The 10,600-nt window shown below is 43.8% G+C and overlaps 1 protein-coding gene across 1 annotated transcript in view; it reads left to right on the top strand.

Annotated features, from left to right (window-relative positions):
- The window catches only part of CCNF (cyclin F), a 16,427-nt gene extending 5,961 nt beyond the window's left edge, over positions 1–10,466 (top strand). The window contains exons 9-16 of the mRNA XM_015826949.1: positions 1,858–2,022; positions 3,075–3,198; positions 4,120–4,300; positions 5,846–5,933; positions 6,571–6,670; positions 7,439–7,563; positions 9,400–9,569; positions 10,045–10,466. Coding sequence (XP_015682435.1) covers positions 1,858–2,022; positions 3,075–3,198; positions 4,120–4,300; positions 5,846–5,933; positions 6,571–6,670; positions 7,439–7,563; positions 9,400–9,569; positions 10,045–10,466 — 1,375 coding nt within the window. The remainder of the gene's footprint in view (positions 1–1,857; positions 2,023–3,074; positions 3,199–4,119; positions 4,301–5,845; positions 5,934–6,570; positions 6,671–7,438; positions 7,564–9,399; positions 9,570–10,044) is intronic.
- The last annotated feature ends 134 nt before the right edge of the window (positions 10,467–10,600 follow it).

Raw genomic sequence — 10,600 nt, 5'->3', positions numbered from 1 at the left:
GCGGGACTGGCCTAAGGGATTTTAAAGGGGTTTTAATTACTTTTAATTAGATCACAGTTAAATATTTCTTTTTAATTAATTTTAACAGGGGTTTTGTATTTTTTGTATTTTAATTGATTGTTAGCCGCCCTGAGTCCGAAAGGAGAAGGGCGGGATATAAATGCAATTAAATAAATAAATAAATAAATAAATAAATCGGAAACATTGAAATGGAATCGTAAAATCATAGTGTGTCTTGCTTTTACGTCCAACAGATGGTGCTGTTTTTCAAAAAAAGCATGTTTTTACCTGTCACAGGTGTGACATCTATATAATATAGGTATATAAAAACACGCGCGTATTCAAATGCAATGTTGTGTCAAAATTTCAAAGCAATCGGTGAAGAACGTTCGGAGATTTAAGATTTTGAACAAACAAACATTTACATTTTTATTTATATATAAGAAGATTATTATTATTATTAAGTGTATATGCCTCCCATCTCACCCTCGAGTGACTCTGGGCAATTTAATTAGCTGGATCAACAGGAATAAAACCACTTTACAAAACGGAGGGGGTTCCCCCCCACTTTTGGAATTTTAATCTCTAGTTGGTGGGGCAGGAAAACGCTATTTATTAAGAGCTTGTAGGTTTCAGGTTGCTTCTGAAAAAGTGTGAAGCTCAGATTTTAAAAGGTTGAGATCCCACAAAATCTAGAAACCACCCGGTTTCTGCCAGTTTTAAAAAACATTAGGCTAAATATGGGGCGGGGGTCCTACTTAGGGTTGAAAATGGATCCCTTAGCATCCTTAAACATACGTTGTCACTCGCCATGCTAAAAACTTGGACTCTCTCGCTAGATGGTGAAAATGCTTCAAGTATCAGTCTGGATATGCTAAAACCGATTTCTTTAGGAAAACGATTTTGGTTTTTATGACACAATAAAAGTTAACGTGGCTTTTTAAAAATCATTCGGCGCGAGGTGCCATACAGGGAATCCTTGATTTACAACCGTTTGTTTAGCAACCCACGATGATGTATTCCTTGAAGGTGACAAGTCATTAATTTTAGTTTCTTCAGTCATCCTTTCTTTTTCTTTTTTCATTCTGGTTTTTTTTTTTTACTTACGAAGAAATCTTAATATTTATTTTTTTAAAAAGGGGAAATTGACTGACGAAAGAAGCACAACGGGATAACTGCTTCCCAGCCTATAGCAAAGATGAATGTCTAACTCAGGGGTGTCAAACTCAATTTCATTGAGGGCCGCATCAGCATTGCGGTTGCCCCAGGGGGCCGGGTGGGTATGGCCAGGGTGGGTGCGGATGGAGTGGGTGTGGCCTACTGGGTGGGCATGGCCAACTCTACATCGTTGGCGTCAAGGGTGCCTGTGGGGTCCTGGGCAGGAGTGGGACGGATCTGAGGGTCTCTGGCAGAAGGGGGTGGGACCGGGGCAAGTGCCAAGGCATGGTCCACTGGAGGAGCCTCACTGTTGCTCTCAGGCCATGCGGGGTCGGGGTTGGATGGTGGTGCGGGCTGCCCAGAGCCCTGGGCAACAGAGGTCAAATGCCCAGCCTGGCCCTCGAGCACCCGCGGCACCAAACCCAGCCCCACTTCCTCAAGGCTGCTGCTCAAGGTTCTCCTGGTTCCTCGTTGTTTCCAGACGGCCTTGTGGAGCTAAGACTGAATGCATTTCAGCATAGATGGCCACCACAAAATTGTACATTGGCTCCCGGCTAGCCTGGGCCGGGGCCAAGGCAGCGGGGGGCCGTTCCCTCACTGTTTCCAGGATGGCTTCGCGGGCCACATGAAACCACTTCGCGAGCCGTCTTGTGTTTGACATGTCTAGTCTAACTGCTTTGCTCTCCTTCCTTATTTTAGATACATTTTGGTGGATTGGCTGGTGGAAGTCGCCACCATGAAAGATTTTTCCAGCCTTTGCCTTCACATGACCATTGGCTGTGTGGATCGGTACTTGAAACTAAGACCCGTGCCCCGGGCTCAGCTGCAGCTTTTAGGAATCGCGTGCATGGTTATTTGTACCCGGTAAGCCATCTAGCTCTTGGCGGTGCTGATAGCGGCTTGCTCTGAAAGTAGTAGTAATTTTTTTTTTTTTAATAAACAATTTTTATTTTTATTTTCCATTTTACACCAACAGAAGCTTAAGAACCAGCGTGGAGATACGGTGGTCAATTACAAAAAAGAGAACAATAGCATTATATGTATACAATTCACACAATGTTTCTTCAAACCTCCCTCTCTATCGATGTAGAATATTATAATCAATCAAATTCAAATAAATTCATTCATTAATATATCTAAGTATCAATTTCCTTAGTCAATAAAAAGTTTCAACAGCTCAATATCAATATAATAATCAAATTAGTACAATCCTATAGCCCCCAATTCATTCATTAATATATCGCTATATAGAAATTAAATGCTTAGATCAAAACCAATGCTCTCTATCTGTTTAAATTATTGAAATCTCATTAGAACATTTCCAACACAGATTTTCATTAAGTATATTGCCAGATGTAAATTTCATTAGTCAATAATCTTTTACGAAAGCTCCTTATCTATCCCAAAGACCCTGTTTTAAACTTTATTAATTTTTCCAAATATTTGAATTTAAGCTAACCTAATTATTTAACTATTTCAGGGCCCCCAAATTTCTCTTATTTAAACATATTAGCTCCAAAACTAAATTCCTACAGTCGTAGTAATTTTTGTTGAATGGGGATTGCAACGTTTTTCTGAATGCTATGGCAGTAGAGCCCATGCATTTTAGAATAGAATAGAAGCTGGAAGGGACCTTGGAGGTCATCTAGTCTGGCCCCCTGCTCAAGCAGGAGAACCTATACCATCTCAGACAAGTGCTCAGGGACCCTGTCGAGCGACGTGCTTCCGAATTCGCTTTTGCTGAGATTCGTTTTGAGTTACTCCGCTTCTGCCCTTAGAAATCAGATGAAGCATTAGTGACTTCGCTGCTTACGGGTGGGTTGGTTTCCCCCCCCCCCAGTGAGAATTGGGTCAGTGAGGCCTCCATTACTTCTCCCGCGGTTGGTCTTTGACGCACACTGCTTGTCTGGTTTCAGCTTTGTGAGCAAAGAGATTCTGACGATTCGCGAAGCGGTTTGGTTGACCGACAACACGTACAAGTACGAAGATCTGGTGAGGATGATGGGGGAGATCATTTCTGCCCTGGAAGGCAGGATAAAGGTACAGTTGTGCGGAGGTGACGAACGTGGCTTCGGGCATCAGCTGCTCGATGGAGACGGATGGGCCTAGTTTGTTCTGGTCCAGCAAAACCAGTTTCGTTGCTCTTGGGACTCCGTATAAGCTGCAGCTCAGATGGACCGCTTCTGGGGAACCAGGTCTTCTTGTGTGTCAGTATTTTGTTTCCCCTTCCCTGGCATTGTAGAGCAAATCTATATTTCGTGTATGCTGTAGCTCTCTTACGATCCCCTGCTGGGGAACCCTACTGATTTTTCTCTCGCAGACTTTTGTGGGAATTTTTGTGGTTAGCCAGAATTTTAATCCTGCTGACATCCAGCTTACCTGTTATCCTGTAGCTGTTTCCTATATTTTACAGGTTCCAGCTACAGGTATAGGACTTAGGACAGATTTGTAAAATTGGGAATAGTCAGTTGATTCCTTCCTTCCTTCCTTCCTTCCTTCCTTCCTTCCTTCCTTCCTTCCTTCTTGCAATAGCAAAACAGGCCTTCCTGCCTGCCTTCTTCCTTCCTTCCTTCCTTCCTTCCTTCTTCCTCCCTCCTTCCTTCCTTCCTTCTTTCCTTCCTTCCTTCCTTTTTCCTCCCTCCCTCCCTCCCTCGAATTTATAAAACCAAGTAACCCAGAAAAAAAAACCCACAAATACTTTTCACTCTAGGGTTTCTGGAACTGGCGTTACGTCTTTTGACTTTCGCAGGCTTTGAAACCTAGTGCAGAACAGTGGGTTAGAAATGTTAAGAAGCCGGAAGAGATCGGAAGTCTTTAAACCAAATATTTAAAACATTCAAAATGAATTCATATAACAGCCACAGCTCCAGAAAGCTTCTGGAGGCTTTCTATTCTTACATCGTGCCCAGGTTATGAACGTGGGTGGCTTAGCATTTCTTGTTTTCCCCTTTTTAAAAAAAGATTCCTACCATTATTGATTATAAAGAAGTCCTGCTGAACGTCGTCTCGCTGGAAAGAAGGACTGCCTCCCTGTACAGCTTCATCTGTGAACTCTCCCTCCTGAACACGGGTCTTTGCGTCTACTCCCCTGCCCGCTTGTCTGCAGCAGCTCTGCTACTAGCAAAAGTCCTGCACAGACAAGGTAAGTCTGGTCTGAACAAAAGCCCAGCTGTTCTTTGTTTACCATGATCTGTTGAATCCATCGCAATTGTGAAGCTTGGCTTAATGAAGTGGTATGGAGAATGGCCTTGGTAGATGGGAAGAAGATCTGTATAGGTGCTCCTCGATTTACGACTGTTTGTTTAACATCCGTTAATAATAATAATAATAATAATAATAATAATAATAATAATAATAATAATAATAATAATAATAATAATAATAATAAAGTTGGAAGGGACCTTGGAGGTCATCTGGTCCAACCCCCTGCTCAGGCAGGAACCCTACACCATTTCAAACAAATGGCTGTCCAATCTCTTCTTAAAAACTTCCAGTGTTGGAGCATTCACCATTTCTGGAGGCAGGTTGTTCCACTGGTTAATTGTTCTGACTGTCAGGAAATTTCTCCTTAGTTCTAGGTTGCTTCTCTCCTTGGTTAGTGTCCATCCATTGCTTCTTGTCCTGCCTTCAGGCGCTTTGGAGAATAGCTTGACTCCCTCTTCTTTGGGGCAGCCCCTGAGATATTGGAAGACTGCCATCATGTCCCCCCTCGTCTTTCTCTTCGTTAAACTAGACATACCCAATTCCAGCTCATAGTTCATAGTTACAACGGCACTGAAAAGTGACTTGCGGCCGTTTGTTCACAACTACGACCGTTGCAGCTTCCCAGTGGCCACATGGTCCAAATTCATATGTTTGGCCATATAGATTTTAAGCCAGAATGGTGTCTGTTAGGCATAATAGGAGGGAACTATGAGAAAGATGGTACACACTTAATTTGACATGTATGAACTGCAGTAAGGATAGTATTTGCCCAATATTGAAAAAATGAAAACTGACCAACGGAAGAAGAACTAATTAAGAAAATTTTAGACTGTGCAGAAATGGACAGATTGACATGAAAGAGAAAAGAGAAAGAAGACTCAGTGCACTTTAGAACATGGGGGCAATTTTTACAGAGTCAGCATATTTGCCCCCAACAATCTGGGTCCTCATTTTACTGACCTCAGAAGGAGGGTCTGAGTCAACCTTGAGCCAGTCAGGATCGAACACCTCGCTGTGGGCAGAGCCAGCCTGTATTCTAACACTGCACCACCACGGCTTAGATAGCAATAGCAATAGACTTATATACCGCTTCACAGTGTTTCACAGCCCCCTCTAAGCGGTTTACGGAGTCGGCATATTTGTCCCCAACAATCTGGGTCCCCATTTTACCCACCTCAGAAGGATGGAAGGTTGAGTTCATCTCGAGCCAGTCGGGATCAAACTGCTGGCAGCCGGCAGTCAGCAGAAGTAGCCTGCAGTACTGCATTCTAACCACTGCGCCACCACAGCTCAAGGTCGTAACATGGGGCACGACTCACTTAACAACTGTCTGGCTTAGCAACAGAAATTTTGGGACTTAATTGTGGTGGCAGGTCGAGGACTACCTGTATTCCCGAGTCAGGATAAATTTAAGCTAAGCTGTGCAGAAGGGTTAAAAAGCAACAACACTGATGTTTGTTTTTCTCCTTTGTGCTGTCTCCAGCTCGCCCGTGGACTAGCCAGCTAACGGAAAATACAGGATTTTCTCTTGAAGAGCTGGTTCCCTGTGTGCTGAGCCTCCACCAGAAGTGGTAAAACCTTGGGGCAGGGAGGGGATTTCACAAACTGGAACTTCAGGAATGGGTGGGTTTCTCTATACTATAACCACTTGGCTTTTAGTAAAAATATATACTCTTCGCTACACATGGTGGAGTCGAGAGTCTTTCTTTCCTAAGAGACCAAGCTAGGGCAGAACTGACAGCTAAACTTGATTCAGCATTATTTACATTGTTTCTTAATTAAAATTAAATGTAGAAAATAATATTTTCTATTCATATTTAAAATTTGAAAAATAACCGTGGCTGCTCTCTAAATCAGGCAAGAGCTTGATCCCAATAAAGGATTTGTAGTTCAGGGTTGAAATGAGGGGTCCTTGGTGGTCTCTGAGCTTGGTGGTTTTCTTGCAGACCCAACTAGGTAACATCATCAGGGTTAGAAGGAGAGGGGTTGTGGAGAAGGGGAGGAGAACTGTGAGGTTCCTGGTGCTCTCTGAGCTAGGTTGTATTCATGCAGACATTTAATAATAATAATAATAATAATAATAATAATAATAATAATAATAATAATAATAATAATAATAATAATAATAATAATAATAATAAAAAAGTTGGAAGAGACCTTGGAGGTCATCTAGTTCATGGAGATAGTTCTCGATTTTTCTCTTCCCAGCTTCCATGAAGATGTGCCCAAAGATTATAGACAGGTGTCCCTGACTGCTGTGAAGCAACGATTTGAGGATAAGCGCTACGAAGAAATTGGAAAGGAAGAGGTAGGCTAACTAGAGAATTCCGGGAGGGGGGGAATTACAGATAGACCTCCCTTACTGACTGCCTCGTTTAGCAACCATTCAAAGTTACAACGGTGCTTAAAAACACCTTTGCAATGGATCCTCGCATTGACCACCATCGCAGGGTCCTATGGTCAAGGCAGCACCACTTGTGTACTTCACAGCCGGCTTCTAACAAGCAGAACCAATGGAGAAGTCAGCGGTGAAATTGCAAGCCATAGCGATGGGATGTTATAATAATAATAATAAAGTTGGAAGGGACCTTGGAGGTCATCTGGTTAGCGAATGCTAGCGATTTGCTTAACAACCATATTGGGAGTGAGGATGTAAGTCCGTCAGAGTCGCAGGATAAGGCAGAGTTGCCGATCACAGTTGTGATCACTAAGCAAAGACTGTACCTGTATCTGGTAACTGTAGGAGAAGAGCCGGCAGAGCTGGGGGTGGAGTTAAGCGTGTCATCAGCTTAGAGTCGTTACATAGCCACAATCGGTCCAACTCCTTCTGAATTCCGTTGACCCTTATCCAGTGCCAATTTAGTGTTGAACTTTAGTTATTTGAGCAATAAGCTTGAGCAATAAATCTGAACTGCAGCTTAATGTGTGGTCCTGATTCTTCGCACCTGACTGTAACTAAGCAGTTGAAGAAGCAAGAAGTGTTTCTTTGGGTTGAAGGTAGAAAAAGGGACCCAGTATTTGGTAGCAAGGGGCAGCTTTGATGCCGCATCCCACCTCAGTTGACCTGTTGCTCTAGGTGATGAGCTACAGCCAGCTCTGCTCCCTGCTAGGAGTGAAACAGGAAGACCCGGAGCCCGGATCTTCGTACGTGAATGCAGTGGAGACCTTCCTCACTTCCCCTTCTGGAAAACGTTCTAAAAGGCAAGTTCAGTCCTTGGGTTCCGATCGGATTGGCAGGAGGTGGGCACTGCATGGACAGCGGAATTGGGGTCTCCAGCTCCAAGCAGGAACAGCTGCTTTGGGCCAAGCAGGTGGTCCTATAAGGTCTCCAGGAGAAGAAAGGTTGGATTGTAGAAAAAAACACAAGTTCTGTTGCTTAAAAAAAAAAATACAGAATGGCTTGAAGACAGCAGAAGCCAATGGGTTGAGCATTTGTTGACATCTTCAGGCTTTTCGTAGAAGGAAGAAAGTAGCGTTTGCAACATTTCTTGACTTTGTAGACCCAAGACCAGTAGAACCTTGATTTCCATCTCTGGATAATAACTGGGTTCTAAGAGTTCTACTTCTAGGTTTCTCCTTGGACTTTTGTTTCGTTTTGCTCTCACAAGCGTTTTTGCTGTAATTCAAGATTTGCTCACCTTTGGGGAAAACCTAATCGTGTGGCCAATGGGGAGAAATACTGTTGGGAAATGTCTAGAAGATGACCTAATGGTTTCCCTTTCCCGGAGTCTATAGTGATCGTTAGCAGTTTCCCAAAGCTTACAGAGTGCAGAGATTCTTTCCAGGTCTCTCCGATTCCTGCATTTCAGTTTCAGATCTGGCTGACTTGGCTCCAGCTGTTTTCCTCTGTATAAGCTAGTCCCGCTAATGAAATCATCTTCAATTCTATCGCAGGACAAACCATAAAAACTCTTTGTACGTGAACAGACAGCTGTTCATTCATCCCAGTCTCCCTTTTCAGTAACTGCGCTGCGGCTTATGATGGGGAAAAGCACGGGCAATTCTTTCCAGCTCAGGCTGATTAAGATAATTGCCGATCAATTGTATTTTTATAGTGTTTTATTATTAATTAATACTAATAATAAAGTTGGAAGGGACCTTGGAGGTCATCTGGTCCATCCCTCTGTTCCGGCAGGAAACCCTATACCATTTCAGACAAATGACCGTCCAATCCTTCTTAAAAACTTCCAGTGTTGGAGCATTCACCGCTTCTGGAGGCAGGTTGTTCCACTGATTAATTGTTCTAACTGTCAGGAAGTTTCTCTTTAGTTCTAGGTTGCTTCTCTCCTTGATTAGTTTCCATCTATTTGTTTCCTGTCCTGCCTTCAGGCGCCTTGGAGAATAGCTTGACTCCCTCTTCTTTGTGGCAGCCCCTGAGATACTGGAACACTGCTATCATGTCCCCCCCTCGTCCTTCTCTTCATTAAACTAAACATACCCAATTCCGGCAGCCGTTCCTTATATGCTTTAGCCTCCAGTCCCCTAATCATCTTTGTTGCTCTTCTCTGTACTCTTTCTAGAGTCTCAACATCTTTTTTACATCGTGGTGACCAAAACTGGATGCAGTATTCCAAGTGTGGCCTTACCAAGGCATTGTAAAGTGGTATTAACACTTCACATGATCTTGATTCTATCTCTCTGTTAATGCAGCCTAGCACTGTGTTGGCCTTTTTGGCAGCTACAGCACACGGCTGGCTCATATTTAAGTGATTGTCCACTAGGACTCCGGGGTATAGTCTTGAACTCGTTCTCCTCCAGTGGGATTAGTACCTACAGCCCCTAGATTGTAAGAAAATCAGGGTATTTTCTAGGTCATGGGCTGGGATGGACATTTAAAAAAAAAAATCAAGACGGAGCTGCAGTCACGCTATGCAAGCCCCCCACCTCCTTTGTGCATGCGTTTGCGCGATCTGATTGTGGTGGCCATCTTGATTTTTCTCCCATATAAGCACACGAGCCTTGACTGCCCTTGAACTCTGGAGGTTTAGGACCTTCTCATTCTGGACTCGGTTGTTCATGGTGGTGTTCCCTCCACAGGAGACGGGAAGACAGCATCCAGGAGGACCGGGGTAGCTTTGTCACCACCCCCACGGCTGAATTGTCCACTCAGGAAGAAAGTCTTCTGGATAATTTTCTGGACTGGAGCTTGGATGCTTGCTCGGGATATGAAGGAGATCAAGAAAGTGAAGGCGAGAAGGAGGGAGACGGTAAGGCCCCTGTTTCTTCTGTTGTTATCTCCACTGTGAAAATGCAAGTTTCAAGACTTCCATTGTTCTTGTTATTCTGTGCCCGGATCTTAGTTTCCTTATGCAGATTGGATACAGGCCATGCCAAAGGCGCTTTTCCACGAGGCAACTGGACTTTCTTTTTTTCCTTTGAAGACGTAATAATAATAATAATAATAATAATAATAATAATAGGACCTGGGATAGGCAGATGTGGATGTTTGATGGTATTACAGATCTCATCGCAGGATGGAAGCAGTTCCTAGTAAGGCCACCTTTTGCAATTGACCCTTATCTTACTTCAGTCAGGGGCTAACCGTTAGTTGAGAAGATTCCTTTGCATAGGCATGGATAGCAATAAATCAGTTTCGTTGGACCTTCACGTGTAGACCTGGTTTCTGTGTCTGACGCTGACCATCTTATTTTAAGAGTTTTCTTCTATTTCCCCGCTGTGTAGTTACAGCTCCTATTGGAATTCCGGAGGGAAGTCTACCACACCAGGACCTCAGAAAGCCTTGCTGTTGCCAAGAATCCAGCGATGACGAGAGCCTTCCCATCATGAAGGATTATGACCATCCCAACGAGGAGAGCGAGTTTCCCATCGTCCGAGCCTCTCCTGGGGAAGCCAGCTCAGGTTATGCCTCAGTCAACAGCACCAGCCCTCCTACTGCTACCGATGGCAGCTTCAGCACGTTACTCAAAGCCAGTTTGGAGCAACCACTGAGGCTGGTGAAGGATAAAATCCTACAGCTGCCTTCGCGCTCAGAGTCATGTTTACATTCTGCCAATGGCTGCTCTAGCAGGAGACAAGCCAAGAGGAAGAACGTAACGGCCTACATTGAAGAAGAGAAGAACCACTTGGGTTTCTTGAGCCTTTGAAGGCTTGGAAGGCAGAAGTTGTTGAAGCTTGAACCTTAGAGGCTGTTTCTCAGAACGTCAGAATCCTTCAAAGCAGGAGCAAAAAATGGGAGGTTGTTGTACCAAGTATCTTGGATGTTGTGGATCATCACTCT

Source organism: Protobothrops mucrosquamatus, unplaced genomic scaffold, assembly GCF_001527695.2.
Source record: "Protobothrops mucrosquamatus isolate PMUCROS unplaced genomic scaffold, P.Mucros_1.0 scaffold3398, whole genome shotgun sequence".
Taxonomy (NCBI): domain Eukaryota; kingdom Metazoa; phylum Chordata; class Lepidosauria; order Squamata; family Viperidae; genus Protobothrops; species Protobothrops mucrosquamatus.
Note: the sequence above shows the minus strand (reverse complement) of the source record. Positions and strands in the feature narration are given on the sequence as shown.